The 21,585-nt window shown below is 35.1% G+C and overlaps 1 protein-coding gene and 1 long non-coding RNA gene across 8 annotated transcripts; one reads left to right on the plus strand and one right to left on the minus strand.

Moving 5' to 3' along the window:
• Nucleotides 1-998: 998 nt before the first annotated feature.
• Nucleotides 999-12,780, plus strand: LOC139818582 (uncharacterized). 3 transcript variants are annotated; one of them, XR_011733451.1, is made up of 7 exons: nt 999-1,608; nt 2,753-2,824; nt 10,145-10,362; nt 10,426-10,562; nt 10,784-10,938; nt 11,631-11,776; nt 12,639-12,780. It is a non-coding gene; the product is annotated as an uncharacterized lncRNA (long non-coding RNA). The 3 variants fall into 3 exon arrangements; XR_011733452.1 differs by having other exon boundaries at nt 11,631-11,837; nt 12,639-12,777; XR_011733453.1 differs by lacking the exon at nt 2,753-2,824.
• On the minus strand, nt 7,652-21,353 carry LOC139818581 (putative inorganic phosphate cotransporter). Of its 5 annotated transcripts, none has more exons than XM_071787334.1 (7): nt 20,824-21,353; nt 15,883-16,016; nt 12,621-12,921; nt 11,513-11,769; nt 10,782-10,931; nt 10,167-10,541; nt 7,652-9,428 (listed from the first exon to the last, which is right to left on the minus strand). In XM_071787334.1, exons 1-7 carry the CDS (start codon nt 20,993-20,995, stop codon nt 9,261-9,263), a joined length of 1,557 nt encoding a protein of 518 aa, XP_071643435.1. In that variant the 5' UTR covers nt 20,996-21,353; the 3' UTR covers nt 7,652-9,260. The 5 variants fall into 5 exon arrangements, with proteins under 5 accessions (XP_071643435.1, XP_071643436.1, XP_071643437.1 ...); XM_071787335.1 differs by lacking the exon at nt 20,824-21,353 and adding an exon at nt 19,882-20,785; XM_071787336.1 differs by lacking the exon at nt 20,824-21,353 and adding an exon at nt 19,888-19,915.
• Between the last annotated feature and the right edge of the window lie 232 nt (nt 21,354-21,585).

Raw genomic sequence — 21,585 nt, forward strand, 5'->3', positions numbered from 1 at the left:
AATATGTATATATTTATTCTTTGCTACTTATTCTTGTCTACTGTTATCAACATACACAATAACACGTTAAAGCAAAAATTTAGTTCTAATACTTAGAAGAAAGGCTATATACCTATATAGAAGGTCTTACAATCGCGCAAGATAAAAAGGAAGAATATTCTTGTATTACACTCTCTGCTAAGTTTTTCGAAAAATTATACGTGTTGGGAGCGTAACCCAAACATCTATACATAATTTTGTGTATACATAATTAAGGGTTCATATTCTACCTTGATGGGTCAAAAAAGAGGCACTTTCTTGCCAATTTTTATTGGGCAAGCTTAACCCTTAAATGCCACCCGGGGTCCAGCGGACCCCAGACCCTTTAGAATAATATATTTTCAAATGTTCCCCCCAAAAATGGAGCTCATGCTCCCATTGATGATAGTTGAGTGATTGACCTACCCGGTTGTACACTTAGCAGTACTCAGTTTACTTAATTTTTTATACTATGTTGAAATTGAAATTTTAACAATATAAGCATTTTATTCTCTTTTCTAAGCCTTGAACAACATTAAACATAATTTTCATAACTAAATATCAAAAAATCAATGAGTAAGGAGACATTTTTCATGCTGGGGTCTTTTAGACCCCATGTGTCATTTACGAGATTCTTGAGAGGTGTGGCATTTAAGGGTTAAATAAATATCGAAACCATTCCTTTTGCATGATATTTATCTATCTTTTGTCACCATTTTTCAAATATTTTTATAAAAAATTGATTAATTGAAATAAAATATTCACGCCGTAGAAGTGAAGCATGCAGTGATTGATACTTATAGCCTAGCTGCGAAAGTTCTCTTCGGGCCTTATTATTTGGACAACAATTTTGAATGTAAAAACACTAATTTTATCAGTTTCAGACTACCATAAGGCCCGAGAGAACTTCCGCAGCTAGGCCATATCAATCGCTGCATACTTCACTTCTACGTGAATATTTTATTTCAACTAACCAATTTTTTATAAAAACTAGACACTACAGACGCGCGCGCTTCGCGCGCGCCATTTAGCTTTAACATTATGCTATTGTATAATAATCGCGACACGACGCGGGACGATTAACCTCGCGACACGACGCGAGCTGTCACATCATGACACACACGACGCACTATACACGCACGAAACTCGCCACACTCCGCGATGACAGTCCCTCACGGGATGAAGCAAGCTACGCGGCGCGGCAATCAATCGAGATAGCCAATCGGCATCGCGGAAAAGAGGCTTCAATTTTACGATACAAACGAAATTCACTCAGGTAACACACGCCTTTTTTAAAAGTGGACTAGACACTACAGACGCGCGCGCTTCGCGCGCGCCATTTAGCTTTAACATTATGCTATTGTATAATAATCGCGACACGACGCGGGACGATTAACCTCGCGACACGACGCGAGCTGTCACATCATGACACACACGACGCACTATACACGCACGAAACTCGCCACACTCCGCGATGACAGTCCCTCACGGGATGAAGCAAGCTACGCGGCGCGGCAATCAATCGAGATAGCCAATCGGCATCGCGGAAAAAGAGGCTTCAATTTTACGATACAAACGAAATTCACTCAGGTAACACACGCCTTTTTTAAAAGTGGATATTTGAAAAATGTTGACAAAAGATAGATAAATATCATGCGAAAAGAATGGTTTTGATATCTGTTTTACCTTGCCTAACAAAAATTCACAAAAAAGTGCCTCTTTTTTTATAATTATTATTAGAGTAAGTCCGGGACAGTTCGACCATCGGGAGAAACCGACCAACGCTGATATACAATACCTAAGCAACAGAAGGTTTTGCGCGTCAGATAAACGATTAAAATTGAATTTGTTATAATAATCGCATGATCATATATTGTGTGTAAATTAAAATTACGTCTAAAATTTTGTGCGAACGTAAAAGTTTTTTAACCGTTTTATAGTGTTGGTGATCTTTAAAATACAGGTAAAAGTTTTTTAAAACTATTTCGATATAAGGTGATATAAAAATATGCATAAAACTACAACAAAACCTCAACATTACCCAGATATTCGTGCTTTATACTTGATGTTATGAAGGTGATTGGTCTCTCCCGCGACTTTGGGAGAGATCGATCATAATAAAACGAAAACCAGTGCGTAGGATGCGGGGAAAACTTTAAAATCGCTAAAAGCAATGATTAGATCAAATGTGTAAGATGTAGCCGTTGGTTTCATGATGGATGCTTCAAATACAAAAATTCCTGCGATTTTTATGGAAAATTAAAGAAAAAACGCCTTTCCAATTAATCTGCCATTGTTATATTTTTTTTATGTCAAAGAATAATTCTTTTTATGTTACACTTGTATTTATTTCTTGTATGTTGTTGATGTTTGTTAAGGTCGATCTCACCCATAACGTGTGGACGGTCTAACCCTGACATGCGGGTGAGACCGACCAGTTGCAATGTTTCTATTTTTTATTTAAAAAATAAAAATAAATATTTTTAGTTTCTTGTAAATTGTGATTTACATTTATTCTTTCAAGTATTTTAAGGAAGCATTAACGTGTTAAAAATAAATAAATGTAAAAAATTAACAAATGTACGATTTTTTTAATAAAAAGTGGTCGAACTATTCTGGACTTATCTTATAAGTACAACGTAAACAAAAAAATAGTTCAATGGAGACTAATTATTTTAGTATATTCAACTATTTGCAGTTGTGTAATTATAATTTTCGTTTACAATTTACTTAGCTGTAAAAATGTTCAAAGTATGCTCATCCAATGACTTGGCCACATCTATCATCTTCTGCCAATCAGCTATGGGTGGGTACACTTTTTCTTCGATAAATGGATTATTTACGTTTGTGAATGCTGTATACTGACATATACTAATGCCTTTATTAATGGCAAAAACAACTTCCGTTAATAATGATGACGTTACTATTTAGGCGTTTAGAAAAATATTTGTAAAATATTTTATTATACGTTTAAATGTGAGAGAGAGATGTAATATATAAAAAATTTTTTAAATCTTAAAGTGCTTTAAATCACAAAAAATTCCTTTTTTTATATCAAACTTACCGGCATGTTTAACATTTTTTCGAGTCTTTTGTTAATATACATATTTAGTCCTTTTTTTGAAATCCTGTTGCGCCTGTCGAAAATATACTTTGTCCTGCATAAAGTTCAGGAATCGACTTGGTTGGATCTATATTGTCATCTTCTTCTTAAAATCTTATTTTTCAACAAAGTAAATATTATAACAATTTAGGAACGCAAAGCAAAACAAATAGTAGGAGAGCCGGCTGCACAAAACCCTCCCTCATCGAACATCCGGCTGAATTTTATTCGAATAGATAGCTTTTTAGTGGTTAACCCTGTGCTGGGTTTTATATGCCCTGAAACTTGACCGAAGTGTTAAAAAAAGGGCCACTTCCGGTATGATTTTTTGAGATGAAACCCCCTTAAAAAACATCCGGCTGAAACTTGTGCCAATCGATTCAGGATGTCAAGCACTTTGATAAAAAAATATGCTGCCATCCCCCACCTTGACAGGAACCATGGCAGCAACCCTTAAACGTGACATATTTTCGTACCGTACCTCCCTCACAGAACATCCGATTTTTTTTTTTTGGAAATGTAGCTCGAACATTTCTGAACATAAAAAAACAATGCTGCCATCGCTGGCCTTGACCAAAAATTTTTGTGCCACCCGTAAGTCGCGCGACTTTTAGCTGCCAATTTGTAACGGGTCAATACTTCCTTCACAGAACATACGATTTTTTTTTTTTTTAATGTAGCTCGAACATTACTGAACATAAAAAAACAATGCTGCCATCGCTGGTCTTGACCAAAAATTTTTGTGCCACCCGTAAGTCGCGCGACTTTTGGCTGCCAGTTTGTAACGGGTCAATACTTCCCTCACAGAACATACAGGTAATCTCTTGCCATGTATTTAAATAGAAAATAAGACAATCTTTGACGAGAACGATTTTAAGAACCGACTATGAATACCGTCCATACTAGCGCGAAAATTCCCATCGAATATTTTGTGGAAAAAATAGTTTGTGATAAACAAGCTGCGCGTACATTGGTAGAGGTATGGAATGAAACAATGTAAGTTCATATAACATTCACGTATTTTTATTTCTTTATTCTTTATTCTTATTTTTTTTGTATTTAGAATTTTTTTAATCGCTATTGCTGTTGGAACTATCGACAGTATAGTCCTCGTCGTCACTATCATTATGCTCTATGACTGATTATGCTCTTATGCTCTATGCTCTATGAAGATTCAACTCTTAATGGAGTTGGATCTTCGTGGAACCATAGTAGCGTAAGCTTATCGTTAACGACAATCCATCCACATTCTTCTGACTTGAATTTGACGCAGGTCTCGTTTGTAGCATCTAGTCACATCGCATTAATCTAAATAGTGCGAAGAATTTTTTGTTTTAACGTTTTCCAACATGATGGAATGACAATTGACTCGAAACCTTTAACTTTTGTCAGAAAGTCAGAAGAATGTGGATGGATTGTCGTTAACGATAAACTTACGCCACTATGGTTCCACGAAGATCCAACTCCATTAAGAGTTAAAGATATACTAGTTATAGAGCACAATGATAGTGACGACGAGGACTATACTGTCGATAGTTCCGACAGCGATAGTGATTAAAAAAAAATTCTCGTGATTTATATTTATGGAAATATTAATCGACTCTAATGGCTGAGGTAATATTTTTCGCCCTAAATTTAATTATTTAAATGATATATAGTATCAAAAATTATATGCCGATAATCGAACCAAATCGTGGTCGTATTGTCTTGGCGATTATAATGGCCAGTAGAGTCGATTAATATTTCCATTGTTGTTTATCATTTAACTGGCGAAGTAAAAGTAATTTATTCCATTTATATTTATGTTTTATATCCTACTTTTAAGATTTTAAATATAAAAAAATAAGAATAAGAATAAAGAAATAAAAATACGTGAATGTTATATGAACTTACCTTGTTTCATTCCATACCTCTACCAATGTACGCGCAGCTTGTTTATCACAAACTATTTTTTCCACAAAATATTCGATGGGAATTTTCGCGCTAGTATGGACGGTATTCATAGTCGGTTCTTAGGATCGTTCTCGTCAAAGATTGTCTTATTTTCTATTTAAATACATGGCAAGAGATTACCCGTATGTTCTGTGAGAGAAGTATTGACCCGTTACAAACTGGCAGCCAAAAGTCGCGCGACTTACGGGTGGCACAAAAATTTTTGGTCAAGGCCAGCGATGGCAGCATTGTTTTTTTATGTTCAGTAATGTTCGAGCTACATTTCCAAAAAAAAAAAATCATATGTTCTGTGAAGGAAGTATTGACCCGTTACAAATTGGCAGCTAAAAGTCGCGCGACTTACGGGTGGCACAAAAATTTTTGGTCAAGGCCAGCGATGGCAGCATTGTTTTTTTATGTTCAGGAATGTTCGAGCTACATTTCCAAAAAAAAAAAATCGGATGTTCTGTGAGAGAGGTACGGTACGAAAATATGTCACGTTTAAGGGTTGCTGCCATGGTTCCTGTCAAGGTGGGGGGTGGCAGCATATTTTTTTATCAAAGTGCTTGACATCCTGAATCGATTGGCACAAGTTTCAGCCGGATGTTCTTTAAGGGGGTTTCATCTCAAAAAATCATACCGGAAGTGGCCCTTTTTTTAACACTTCGGTCAAGTTTCAGGGCATATAAAACCCGGCACAGGGTTAACCACTAAAAAAGCTTTCTATTCGAATAAAATTCAGCCGGATGTTCGATGAGGGAGGGTTTTGTGCAGCCGGCTCTTGGACTAAAAGGTATTGAAACATTTCAAATCATTGTCACGTTTATTACGTCGATAAGAATACAGGTAATGCTGAAATAAATGTTTATGACTATTTATGCCACTATATGCTAGACCAGGAAATGATGTGCAATGTAAGGTTGAAAGAGCAAACATACATTATACGGAATAATATGCGTCTTCTTCATGATATAGCAAATAAGATATAATGCAATGTAAAATACATTGCATTATATCTATAAAATACATTGCATTATACTTTTATGTCACTACATTTAATTATATTTATTTATATGCCGCACAGAATGTTTATAAAAATTTAGATATAATATATTAGATTTAAATATAATAGAGTTAGTAATGCTAGTATTAGATATATAGATAAATAGAGAGAGAGACAGAGAGAGAGAGAGAGAGAGAGAGAGAGAAGGCTCTACTACAACTAAAATAAATAAATTTTAAATTAATAATTAAACTGTATAATAAATTCATATACGAATAAGTGAACGGAAATAATAGAAGTGATAAACAACTCAACCTATTTACGCAATGTTCAAAGTATTAATCGCATCGATTTTTTCATAATTTAATTACTCAAGATGACTAAGCATCTTAAGCGGTCTTTCAATATATATCATCAATAAATAAACAATTCCGCCTATATGTAACAATTAGTAAAGTTTTCAGAAGATACAAAGAACCCGGTAAAAAATTGTTCATATATAAAAACATATTTAAATATATATAATCATATAATATTATATAAAATATTATATAAAATATGTCCATATGTCTGTTTTTTTTCTTGTATAATCTCTGTTCGTATGTACAAGATAAATAATAAGAAAAAGAATTAGAAAATAATTAAAAGGATAATTTTTGCATTTTTTTCGGCATCAACTTGCCGACAAATGCGGACTCAGTTGTCACCAATTCTGACAGCAACACATATTATGTTGTCGGCAACATGCCAGCAACAATGTAGATGCGTTGCTATCTGGGTATTAGCAATACATATATCCAATGTTGCCTGCGTGTTGCTTCAAATATTGAATTACTCGAAATCAATTGAAGCAAATGTATGGCATTGCAATCATTGCCAGCATCATAAATCATAGGTTTGCGCGATTTTGCTCAGACACGCTTTGCTATATCTGGGTATATGTAACTTTCTTCAATAAACATTGAAATAAACATTATTTATCTGTAAATAATATGTGGCCAAAAACCTAATTGGCCCAAACCCTGTAGAATGATGATATGGAAAAATCAAAGTCAAAAAGTGCGTTTGCAGAAAAATATCACATACACTAACGTCCCCTTTTAGAAAGAGACGAGTGAGTTAACTTAAGGTTAAAATAGTTAACTGACGTTTGTGGAATTAGGCCTCAGTCGGTCACTCATCAGAGTATAGTAAAGGCCCAGACACATAGAAAAACTCAAGTAGTAATAAGACGTTAGCAGTAAACAAATCAGCCAATCACAGTCAAGAACTTAAGACAAAACGTAAGCAGTAGCTAGCAAATCCATACCGTCGATTTATTCCTTACTGCTTAAGTTTTTCTATGTGCCCGGGCCTAACCCGCGCCTAAACGATGCTTAACCTCGATGATCGAACGAACTAATGATGATCCTTTGACAATGCGATGACGTTTTCTTCTTGCTTATACTTGTACATAACACATCTTTATATAGTGTTCAAAAATCTTGTAATAATATGCAATAACAATTGACATACAATGGATATTAATAACATTAATTAATATTAATTAATATACTAATATTATCTAATATTAATATAAGATTGATGCCGATTTGTATATTTAAAACAATATAATATATAATATTAATGCAATAATGTTAATAATAAGAACACCGTCTAAAGGCGCCGCGCGGCCGCCCGGACACAAGGTGAAGATTTTATTTAATGAATTGAATCTCTCAAACTTAAAAAACAATTACAAATCAAATTTAAAAAAAGCATAAACCTAATTAAAGAAACTTTTCTCTTTGTGTATGTGTGTGCACACACGTACACAGAGTAAATTACATTTTATTATATTTTCAATTATTCTTATAATATTTCTGCAATGCTTTGCATTGTTCTGATTTCGACGAAATGTTGCAATTGCAATGTCTCTGTAGTGTCTCTACAACATTCCCAGATAGCCAAATGCTGTGAGTTTGTTGCCATGTCGCCAACAAGCAGCTTGTCGTTATATATAATGCAACTAATTTTGACAAACTCGGGACAAGGTGAGACAGCATTATGCTTGTCGGGTTGAACTCATATGAATTATATTTCTATTAACAGCAAATTGATTGCAACGTGACAGCATCAATTTGTGAGGGATTTGTGACAATTTCATATTGTCAACACTTCGTTAGCAACGAGATACAATTAAAAAACTTCATAACTTGATGACATAGGTATACACAATAACGGAAAATGGAAATCATTATATATGTGTTGTTGCCATCATGAACGATGAATCATTCATTCTGTCATGTTGCAGACAACATAACGTACCAATATTGCGAACCGTTTGCTCTTGAAATTGCGTCAACTGATTGCATGTATAAGTAGTCATGTAGCTGTATTTGTAACGTGTTTTATTTCGATGTCAGCAAATTTACAGCAAATATATGAAAACACATGCAATGCATTAGTTTGCTCAATATATATGCTCGATCACGCTTGGCTATCTGGGATTACATTGCAATTTACAATGTTATTGCAACGTTCCTGCAATGTGACTGCAGGGTTCTGTGTTGTATGAAAAATTGTGTCTATATACATATGATATACTAAAACTAGATATTTTTTAGTAAAAACTTGGGAGTTTTTAGGGGGTTAATTTTTTCGTTAATTTCGAATTAAAGTTTACTTCAAAATATAAAATGGCGGAAATCAAAATCGCAAAAAGTCATTCGATTTACACCAGATATTAAAGTTTCATTGAGTCGCTATAATTTTGAATATAAAATAAAAATATCAAAATTAAAAATGGCAGATCTAATATGGCGGATTTAAATTGCAAAAAAATTAAAAATTAATTTTAAAAAATTGCAAATTAATACAAAGTTTGACGACTTTATATTCGTAATCAGCGATCGTAAAAACCTCGGAGTCATTTTCAAGTGACTAATAATGAGCCTATTTTTGCATATTTAGTTCTACGTGTTGGATCTGCCATTTTAAATTTTGACTCCATATTCGTAATCAGCAACCCACTGTATACTAAGTTTCAAGGAATTCGTGTGTAAACAAAAAATGCTTTAAAGAGTTATATAAATTAGCTCCAGTCCTAACTTTGGACTTACAAACTGGTCACACACTCACACACTTTGACTTGCCATGGGACTTAGTTTAGTGGCAAGTTATAAAAATTCCACAAGAGCGTGTCAGAATTAATTTCATTAAATTTCAAGTCTGCGTTTCGTCCTCTTCTTTCCCTCTCTGTCTCTGCCGTCGAGTCTCTGGCTCATTCCACCATTGTATCTCGCCCTTGCCGAATATCACGAACACCAAGTTACCCAAGAAGTAAATCGCCGCTGAGACGTAGAACACGATGTTCCACTGATACACGCTACTCTGAAAAGCGAGAGATCTCTCCATAGAAACTTTCTCATTGTTCTTGTGTGTGCGTGCGTGCGTGCGTGCGTGCGTGCGTGCGTGTGCGTGCGTGCGTGCCGGCGTGCGTGCGTGCGTGCGTGCGTGCGTGCGTGCGTGCGTGCGTGCGTGCGTGCGTGCGTGCGTGCGTGCGTGCGTGTGTGCGTGCGTGCGTGCGTGCGTGCGTGCGTGCGTGCGTGCGTGCGTGCGTGCGTGCGTGCGTGCGTGCGTGCGTGCGTGCGTGCGTGCGTGCGTGCGTGCGTGCGTGCGTGTGTGTGTGTGTGTGTGTGTGTGTGTGTGTGTGTGTGTGTGTGTGTGTGTGTGTGTGTGTGTGTGTGTGCGCGTGCGTGTGTGTGAAGCAATTAAGATAGATAAAATAATAAGATATAGATATAGTTAAATTATACGAGATAGAATTAAATAAGAATCCTCAGAAATAAGTATTATGCAACACGTGCATGGAAAGTGCCCCATTACGCACGCTACGCGTGCGTGATAGACCACTTTCCAGGCCCTTGCAACATAAAATAGGGAGTGTAAGTCGTGTGTAAAGATGAAAATTCCCGGGTGCGGAGTTTACGCACGAGCCTTCGGCTCGTGCGTAAACTCCGCACCCGGGAATTTTCATCTTACGACACTTGTTACACAAATAACTATAGGTAAACTAGATTTACTACATGTAAATATTTCACACTTAGAAGGAAGAGAACGGATAATTACCTCGTCGGTGACGATAACGCCACATATCAACGGTGCGATAATAGAGGTAACAGTGGCAATGCAATTGGTGATGGACATCATAGTCCCGGCAAAGTTTGGACTGAGATCAATATGATTGATTTGGAAGCCGCATAAAGATCCAGCGTTCAGACTTACTGCCAGAACGAGGATGACAATGGCCCATACATAACCATCGGTAGGTACGGCACTCATACATGCCAGGGCGATAGCCGGACCCCAATGGGCTATCGTGTTGCAGATCTTTCTGACCGTACCCCTAGACGCACCTTTCTTCAACGCGAGGTCGGATAACCAGCTCATTGGGAAACTGAGGATCCACATAACTAAATATGGCAAGGCGGAAATTACACCACTCTGCAAAAAGAAATATATGCTGTAATTTATTTATTTATTTAAAGTACTATGTCTGAAATTGATTAAAGAAGAAATAATACGGATTAAAGAGAAAATAATTTCGAATAAATTATGAATATTAAATCACGGATATTAATAATGATGCAGTTAATAAATAAATTTCGCAAAATTCGTGAAACTCTAATATTAAAAAAATACTTTTTATTCTTTTTATTTGTTTTACTAAATTTTATTGCTTACAGCTTCGACTCTGAAATTTAACACGCCTGTCATGTAACTTGGTATTTCCGTCAATAGAGTCCAGTACCCCCAATTTTGTCCGGAGTGGACTATTATGAGAGCCCACATAGGTATCGAAGTAAAGATCTCTTTCCACGGTGTTTTCAGCTTCTAAAAGGTACAAAATCAGATTTTAAATATATATATCTGTATTACTTTTTATAGCACTTTTATAAACTTAAGTCATTATATTTTTCATTCATAAAATATTTTTCGTCACAAATAACTGGTGTAAAGTAAAAATAATCTAAAAAATATGTTTAAATTTTAAATTACATTTAGACTTCAGCTTGTTAAAGGAGATGATGGCAGGATCTTACTTTTGTTATTATAACATTTTGTAATCCTTTCCTTTAGTTTTTCCTTTCCAGTTGTTAGTCAGAATTAATAATTTTTTGTTTATTTGTGTAGTAAATCCCATGTTTTAAATACTTTTTAACAAGACAAATAAGAGCGGGACGCCGCGCCGATGTTACAGCGAGTATAATACATAATTCGGTTTTCACATATTTAAAGCAATTGTTTGCGAATTAAAGCAATTGTTTATTTATTAACGAATTATTTAAAGTAGTATTCCGCTAATTCTTTTAAACTAAATTATATGTGCACATTGAGAAGAAAAACAAATATAATATGTACGTAAACCCGAATTATTAGTTGTATCATTGAGATTTATGATAATGGATTTTTACCTGCTTGACTTCGTCATCGCTTTTCGCTTCAGTTGTCCTTAAACTTTCTTCTATGTACATCCTCTCCTCCTGGGAAATACTGCGATGATTGGATGGCGCGTCTGCTCCAAAATAAAAGAATACTACGCTCCAGATAATCGCTAATGCACCGAATATGTAAAAGATACTCGGCCAACCAACGCTCGATGCAGCGAGAACTCCAGCGATTGGCATTGTGATCACCGTGCCGAATTGGCCACCCGCATAAGCGAATGTTCCTGAAATGTAAAGTAGACTTGTTTAATTGCAAAGATATATTACCGCAATTAGATATAATTCGCTATAGGTAAGCGAAGCAACTAGTTGTTTTATGATAGAATTGTAAAATTTATTTCTTGCATCAAGTTTTACTAGTTTATCAATAATCTTTTAAAATTTCTAACAATACGGAGAGAAAGCAGGAGAAGGAGAAAAAAATATAGAACTCTATATGTGATTCCCAACCTTTTTTAATCTAGCGCCAACTTCTAAGAATTGAATTGGTAATTAATTTTTAAAAAATAATCGACAAAAACGACCTTTCAATATTAACATAACAAATAAAATAAAAACGAATATTTATGATCGTGCTACAGATATGTTCATGAGTTTTTAAAAGAAATTTGTAACAATAATGATTTGATCAGTTTCTTGAGTCACTGTATAAAATATGATATATGTAAAATTACATATCTTCATGCGCAATTTTATTTTTTGTAAAAAAAACAATGCAAAATTATTTTTCTAATTTTTCAATTATTCTTCTTACTATTTTTCTTGTATATACGAATACAGATTGCAAAAAGAAAAAGAAAAAATATATATGGACATACTTTATAGGTATATAATTATACATGAAAAGTTTATTCTCACTAATTTTCCTATACATCTTTGAATAAAGTCTTTAGCAATTTCTTTATTCAATAGTTATTTTCCATTAAATTTTAATTAAACGAAAGAACGTTGGCCTTTACTCAATAACTTTTATGTCGAGTATTTAAATTATTTTCTTTTACAAAACAACCGGCGAACTGGTTGTTTCCTGATACGATTGGAATGTACCGGGCGTAGATTCTGAATCTATTCTCACCCAGTCGTGCTCTTTCAGCAGGCGGAGCCCACTTAGAAAGAAGGGTTTGGATGCAAGGTAATAGGCAAGCCTGAGTGAGACCCATGCCTACCCTGCAAACCAGGACGGCTTCCAGACCTCCATAATGAGCGGCAATCGGCGTTAAGACTTTCAAAACCCCGCAGACTAGCATCCCGATGGCAAGAAGCTTCTGGCTGCTCCAGACATTGGCGATGTAGCCGCTCGGCACCTGCGTCACCACGTAGCCCCAGAAAAACGAGCTGAGCACCAAATCCTTTTGCTGCTTAGTCCAACCGTAATCCTGACAATGTAATCAATATGACTTTCGAGTGATTTTAAACCTCAGTGAGCCTATAGTGAAAATTATGCAATATTATTCAAAATATTACACTGTAGATATTTAGGCATCTAAAATAATGTTTAGTTATTTTTATATCTTATTATGTGTACATACGTATACTCTTTAAATCTCATAGAGTGGTTTCGCCACTAATAAATTAGAGTCATTGCGATAGTTCAAAAGAGAAGGCTGCCATTCTAATTTGAGTAAATGCGGACACTCATAATTTTTCACTCAAATTTTTAGAGCGGCTACTCTACCGGAATAATATCTCGGAAATCTCTACCGGAATCTCACTCTAAAGCTATAGTGAATCACGATTCACTTAAGGATCGACTGATAAATGATTCTAACCGAATAAAATTGTCCACTAAAAATTACAGAGTGACATAAATCATTCTTATGGACACGTACTGATTTACTGCACTTGAAAAAAAGTGTCCTTTCACTCAACTGGAGTGTGATTTCACTCTAACTTATAGAGCGCAATTTTATTCTTTTTGAAGTGGCGAATCACTCAAAGTGCACAGGCTCAATTTTCACTTTACGATACACTTGCATTTCACTCGTTTTGAGTGACATTTCATTTTTTTAGAGAGTATAATATATATGTTATATAAAATAAAATTAAAATCAAAACATCAATGCGCACGTAACAAAAATAATATATCTAAACTTATCTTAAAACTAATTATTTTAGAACTTCCGTTTTTGCTCGGTGCAGAAATAATTATACAATATGTATATCATTTTAACAAATTTTACTTAAATGTGTGCGTGTTATTTTTTAATAGATAATACTTAATAAATTTTAATAATAATCACTAAATGCAGTCCTTAAGCTTTCATGATCTTCAGCATAAACAAGAATTCAAACGTGTTATAAATAAATCCGTGAAGTATATATCACGATAATCGGAAAAACAATAACGGCGATTACATGATCCGGCAATTCATTATCTGTCAATCCTTTATTATTGGCCTTGTAAAGACAATGGTAGCCGTTATCTGCTCACTCGAGATCTGTACATTTATGCGGCAAGACGTCGCGTCGCACAGGAGTGAATGTATCAGCTTTGCTATATAATATATTCTACGGAGGGTCAATGTAAAGAAGAAAGAGCCTCGCCAACTGCAGCGAGATTTATCCGGTTACCGCGATAATCTCGCGCTCGAAGAGGAAAAGCATTTCATCGCCAACCTCGATCAGATGCACTTTACTCTTATACAATCGAAGAAAATTTCCTTCCTCCGACACAGATTCCAGAACGGTGATCGGCGCGATCGCGAGAATCATGGGACATTCTGCGACTGGTAAAAAAACCGACTTATACCGACGTAAGCAGTTACGCTCGATCGGGCAAATTTAATAAAATTCAAATATCTCTTCAACTGCATATACAACTCGATATAAAAGTTTGCATCGACGACAAATCAACTATGAAGTTCGACATCTTGAACGTAAAATTTAATATCACACATTAAGTGCTTAAAAGAATACGTCAAAAATATTTCCATCATTGTAAGTGCGTTGTTATTTACAGCATGACATACCTACAAAAATCAGAAATTCCTGATCGGTCAAATTCAACATTTTCACCCAGAGATGTAAAGTCGCGCACAAAGTTTATATCGTTAAATTAAATTAATCTATATATATATAAAGGAAGATGTCCTGACTGACTGACTCATCAACGTCCAGCCCAAACCTCTGAACCGAATTTTTACCAAAAGTATATGAAATTTTCCGGGGAGTGCCACTATGTGTATAGTTTTTTGTTACCGATTTTCTGGAAACCGGTTTTTCTAATTCTTCGGGAAATAATTGATTGAATCTTAAAGAATTATACATGAAGTAGAAGTAGAATTTCCCGGGGAATGCTATAAAGTGTACTATTTTTTGTTACCAATTTTTTTAGAAACCGGTTCCGAATGACCAAATCTCAAAGAATTGTACATAAAGTAGGGGTTGAACTTCCCGGGGAGTGCTATAAAGTATATAATTTTTCGTTACTGATCTTTTTGGAAACCGGTATCTTTTTAAAAATCGGTTACAAAATTTTTCCAATTTTTCAGAAAATAATTGAGTGAATCTTAAAGAATTGTATACGACGGAATTGAACTTCAGTCGATAAAAAAGTAATATTTTTAAATTTATAGCATTTTAGAGAGAGAGAGAGAGAGAGAGAGAGAGAGAGAGAGAGAGAGAGAGAGAGAGAGAGAGAGAGAGAGAGAGAGAGAGAGAGAGAGAGAGAGAGAGAGATAGTTTAATATGCCCGAGCAACTGCTAAAGGGCAAAAAGTAAAATACAAAAATCGAAATACAGAACAATAATAATAACAATAATAATAATAATGCCAAGCATACACAGGCTCACTCTCAGCCTACATGCAACGCAAACATTCAACAAGAACTTATAACTAGCGCAACTTAAAAACTAATTTAAGACTAAATGTAACGAAGACAAAAATAGAGGGAACATGGCATGGGTTACCCGTGAGAGAGAGAGAGAGAGAGAGAGAGAGAGAGAGAGAGAGAGAGAGAGAGAGAGAGAGAGAGAGAGAGAGAGAGAGAGAGAGAGAGAGAGAGAGAGAGAGAGAGACTATTTGTGTGTCTTATTACATATGTTCTCCGGGGCGAAGCCCGGGTAACCAGCTAGTATATTAATAAATCTAATAAATAATCTAATAAATAGTGCGAATGACTGCAAATATGTGAGAAAATAGGAAAGGATATTCTATACACAGGGTTTCTCCAAGCAACAGCAATGAGTTCATCGAGTTGTCGTTATGTAACGTAGCATGCTCTGTACGCTTATCTGACAATCGCTAGAACGTAATCTCGAGTGTTTCAAATTGGCCGAGCGTTGGTGTTTGAGTCATCGGTTTCAAGCCGATGAAAAGATGTAATTACGTGATTTACCTCGATGTCCGGATTCGCGGTGCTCGCGTTCGCCATCGGTACTATGGCCACTGACATTCCGGTCCTAAGACTATATCCGATGGTCATGCCCAGGAAGAGCAGCAGCACCTGCAGGTGCCTGATCCCGAAGATACCTGTGAGAACATCGTTCTTTTATTCTATTAGTAACGAACGAAAATTGCTTAATAATCTTAATATTTATATCCACAAATTAATATACATATTTATTTTTGGAACTTTTGAGAATGTTTCGTTATTCAAGTGTCTAAATTTGATAATAATTATTATAGATATAATCTTTAGGAACAATAAAAGTCTCTCACTCAAAATATATATTTATTGTATTCAAAGAAAAAATAAGTTGTACTCGATGCTTATCGTTTACAAGTTTTTTTTGGTTTTTCGGACAAAATTCAAGAATTTTCCACGAACGAAGGAAAGCCGATCGGAACATTGATCAATACAAACGAAAGCACATTGTTTTCGCTCAATATAAAAAGGATGATAGATAAAGTAATCTGATTTTGGCCCCGTTGATGGAACCTTTCTTATATATATTATATATGTTTTCTTATAAATTATATATTTTTTCATGTGCTGAATCATTATCAAACGTTTATTTCAAACTGAATATGATTGGAAAATAATGAAAATCGCATTCAAAGTAGCAGATTGTTAAAAATCTGAACAAAACTTCAAGAATATATAGCATTTTCTTAACCTTTCTTTCTCTTCCTACTACTACTCTTCTACTTTTACTCTTAATAGTATCCATTCTAACACTAAAAGAAACCAGCCTAATCTATCACTCAATCTATAACTTAATATAACCAAACTAACTCAAAACTAATCCACTCCCCTCCTCCTCTTTCTTCGTATCCCACCCTCTCTCTCTCTCTCTCTCTCTCTCTCTCTCTCTCTCTCTCTCTCTCTCTCTCTCTCTCTCTCTCTCTCTCTCTCTCTCTCTCTCTCTCTCTCTCTCTCTCTTTCTGCCTCTTTCTCACACACTCACACACTCTCTCTCCCTGCATATATTTTCAAAGTGTAAAAATATCCTATATTTTTAAAAAGAATAAATTCGGGGGAAAGATAGATTTGTCTTTGCTTGATTGATAAATATATAATAATTCCACATCTGAAAATATTTGAGTTATCCACCCTGCATACATTTTTGAGATATACAAGGAAAAATGGATTCAAGATATTTAAGAAAAAAAATTGTTTTATTTTTTAAAACTTAGACTGATATAGACTGAGATGGCGATCGTGGCGCAGAGAAAAGTACGCTGCTCTGATTATTTTATGTTAGAATGGGTAATGTTAAATAAGAATGGAAGGAGCGAGGTGGGAGATAGTAGAAAGAGAAACAGAAGGTAAAATAATGTTATATATTTTTGAGTTTTTGTTCAGATTTTTACAAATCTGCTACTTTGAATTACTACTTAGCAATTTTCGCTATTTTCCAAAATATCAGTTTAAAATAAACGTTTGATAATAATTCAGCACATTAAAAAATATAAAAAAACATGCATAAGAAAGGTTCCATCACTTCCATCGGCGAGGCCAAAATCAGCTAGGTATTTTATCCATTGTTCTTTAAAAGTATTCTTTAAAGGCATCTTGGTTTAGAAATGATTGTTATCACAGCGTTAAAATTAATCTTGGATTAATCTTAAATAATTAGCGGTAAGTAAATAAATTAAGTATAAAAAACAAGAAGGATTCCAATATAAATAACAAGTTGTAAAATTATGCCATGTATATGTGGCCTTGGAAAGTAAAAAAACTACATAATAAGAGTAAAATGTTAATTGTGGTACTGTAACTAACGATATAGATATTGATAAAACACAAGTAGTAAGTTATGATAATAACAATAACAATGAGACATAATAATAAAATGAAAATAAATTACATACCCATCAGATGAGTAATAATTTTTTACATTTAAAAAACTCAGTTTAAACTTTGGAAGACACTTTCTCGAGGGAACACCCGATAAATGTATAATTATTGAGTCAAATTTCAAGTAGTTGCTGGAATTGTAGTAACAGTAATCTATGTAGATAAATTCTGCTAGCGATAACAAGCAACAAGTCCGATTAGTGTAATTATAGGTATAGAAGTCTCGAAAGCGAGTTTCGCTCGCATGACGCGGCTTTAGAAAAACAAATAAACATGGTCGTATTTCTCTAGGTCAAAATGTTCAAACGAAAATTTCTTGCCAAACGAAACATAGATATTCCGCGATGACAAATTCAAATAGTGTTTACAATCTCTTCAATCTGACAATACGACGAACATCCATCTGCATCAATATCAATTATTTAACAATGATAAGAGATATCAGCTTGCAACTTTCTAATCAACGATTTCGTATAAAAATTCTTGTTTACAAATCCTCATTTATTTAATTTGTAGATTTAATTTAATTTTCAGTTTTTACTTATGAGTGTTATTGACTTAAATAACGCGATTGAAGTTCGTGCATAATAATTTTTCGTTACTAAGTCACTACTAATCCTTACATAATTGTACAAGATACGTATAATTACGTAGATATGTGCCGATTAATTAGCATTAACAGCGAAATAGTGTAAAGGAAAAAAACGGGTGGATAACGCGAAAAAAATGCATATGACGTTTCTTCAGATTTTTCATAAATTATGAGTTTTTCTTTCTCAGAAAGAACAATTTGGATATTAACAATTTATGCACAAAATAACCGCACACAAAAAGTATTGTTTGCTTGTGCTAGAGAAATTGTCTTGAAATTTACCAGATTTCATATATTATTAATAATGTAATTATTTCGAGATCAATATATTGTATTTTTTTATTAATGTTTTGTCATCGCAAATTTCATCAAGTAAGATATCCGCGATCATATAAGAGGATATAAAAACGAGAAGCTTCACTGGAATTTCAGGAGACGTATCGGTATTTATCATTTTAGCAATAGTAGAAATATGTTATCAACGTCCGTAAGCATTCTTTTAGAACTATGTAGTATGCGATAGCAGTCAGAACTAAGTCACATGTTTAAGGAAAATATGAATTGTCATAGACTCTCTTAATCAATAGATTAAATTTCTCTTTCCAACGAAATGAGATGATAACGGAGTCGATGTAGCGGATGAAATCCGATAAGACACAAAGGCAATCACACGAAGATAAGCCGCGGTAATTTGCAATAGATTTGTAAAGGTATCAAGGTATCATGGTATAATATATATATAATTTACACAAACATATTTTTTTTATAAACATGACATTACTCATTAATGCCAGAGAATAACACGTGGCGAAATGGATCCATGAACCCGTCGATCGCGCGCGGTCCACACTTCTGGATCATCGATCGCGAGTTGCAAACGGCAACTCATTCCGATAATGTTGGTCGCGATGAATCGTTTTTTATTGCGGTCGAAACGAAGCGAACTTACAACTTGCGCGCCCGATAATTCCCGATAAAATAACGATAAACAAGAGAGTTATCATCGAGTGCAAGCTAGGAAAACACTTTCAACATCTCTCTGTGGATAATTACGGGATTAAGACTCGGATTGTGCAACACAATTAACTGGGCCTATTGTAGAAGATTTGAAAAAGTTACATCTAAAAAATTTTTCGTACCTCCCTTCGCTTTATATACGAAATATTATTCCTCACTAATTGTTGAATGGCACTGTCGTTATCCCGATTTTTTTAATTATTATCAGTTTTACATTTTTATTACTTTATATTATTTCGTTCTTATTATCGCTTTTAGAAATACAATGGATCCTTTATTGAAAGCATTGTAGGACAACATAATATAAATACTAAATTTAATTCAAGAACTGCTTTCTCTGTGACCGGCCTTGCAAACACAACTTATACTCATCGTGCAAAATGTATTTTTCTACAGGTCTGACTTTTCTACGCTGAAAAAGATATTGAGTGCGTTTCGCTACGCTATCTCCAAGGTGATCTTGCTAAGTTCAACAATGCAATTACACAAACAATTAGGAAGCATTTCCGCACTGCAGCTGGACGATTGCACATTCATGATAAGAAAAAGGACGAGTTCACGTGGTATTATCTGACGGTGCATACCGAGAGATTATTTCGCGCACGAATAAACTCTAGAATTCGTTATATCACTCAAATAACTCGAGCGATAAGCCGTTATTAGTCGACTTTCACTGTTTCGCACTTTTGTAAATTTTTGTAGATAAAAATATGGAGATAAATTTCATGCGTGGTTTTATTTCAGCGTTTCTTCACGATCACTAAACCAATGTCAACGATTACGTTCGCCTGATGATCGTCAGCCACGACTGGTTTGATGGCAAAATTAATTTAATGCACTTCACAACTGCTATGGATACACTAGCTGGCTATTTTTGCGTCAAGTCACAATTTGCAAGCTTGTCCCATTACAAAGTGGAAAAAACAAGCACACATGTAAATCACCTAAATTCGATGGCTTCAAACTTGATGAAGCTACAAATGTTTTCCTAGGCGCGAGGATGTGCGTCAACACTTTGCGAGATTTTGAATGAAATTTTCAACGACAAACGATCCGTTCGAACGATTCGGAGCGATTTAAATTCACAATCTGATCCTGAATTTATATTTACAATTAGTCACAAAAAAAATACATGCTCGAAGCCTTTCATTCAACATTCGTTTACACGTCGACCGAGCATACCTCTTGTTAAATCTATATTTTATAGAAAGATAGAAAGATCTTTTAGCTACCTCATAGACACGTAGTGTTAACTTCTCTTTTCAAAAATTTATTTATCGAGCACAATATAGATCTAACAATAAGAAACCTGATCTTCAAGATAAGCTCCATCGATTACGGATCCTTTAATCGCCGATTAAATCCTCGTTCGAGTTTTAAATTCGAGTATTAATTAAATTATCCACAGTCACTGGCGGTTTTCTTACAGCTCTGTTGCAGAGTCGGGCGAGACGCCACGGCGGCGGGCATCTTGCGCGACGCTTTCTCGACGACATCGGCGTCGTCGTCCTTTATGATAGCCGTCATTTCACGCGCCGCGTGTCCTCGCACTTCATTAGAATCCTTATCTCGCCCGTCGTAGCGATACTTATACGGCATGCCCCTTCCTCCTTGGTCTCATTTCTGCCCCCTCTCTCCGCCGTCATCGTTGCTGTCGTCACCGTCGCGTCGTCGTCGTCATCGTTCAACAGGTGATTTATCTGATTTCCTTCGCACAGATATCGAGATATTGTCCAATATCGCGACTTGAATCCTTCTTTTGGGAGAAACACTGCTCAGGAGAGTACAAAACAAACCTGAAGGATCCAGGTCATTTCACGGTGAGGCAAACGCGCGCGACCAGCCTTGAGACTTTTCCGGGTTTTTAAGCGTACCACTCATTCATGTGATGCTAACGTAATCGTGACCACTTGAGGTGGACATCCAAACGCCTGAAACTCGGCAAGCATGCGCAATGATTCTTAGTATTCTTACAACTAAAGATGCATTTCATAATTTTGAGGAAAAATTATGACAAGAGTAAATAAAGATCAACGTGACAGGATTATGCGATAGGCAATAAAATTAGGCGTGTAAAGTATTCCAGTTCTTGTTTCAATAGGAATCATATTTTAATATAGTTTCTGGCGACATGTACAAACGTATAAAAATATTGCATTTTGCACTTATGGATCCGCTCCTCTTAACTG

This window comes from Temnothorax longispinosus, chromosome 9, assembly GCF_030848805.1.
Source record: "Temnothorax longispinosus isolate EJ_2023e chromosome 9, Tlon_JGU_v1, whole genome shotgun sequence".
Classification (NCBI taxonomy): domain Eukaryota; kingdom Metazoa; phylum Arthropoda; class Insecta; order Hymenoptera; family Formicidae; genus Temnothorax; species Temnothorax longispinosus.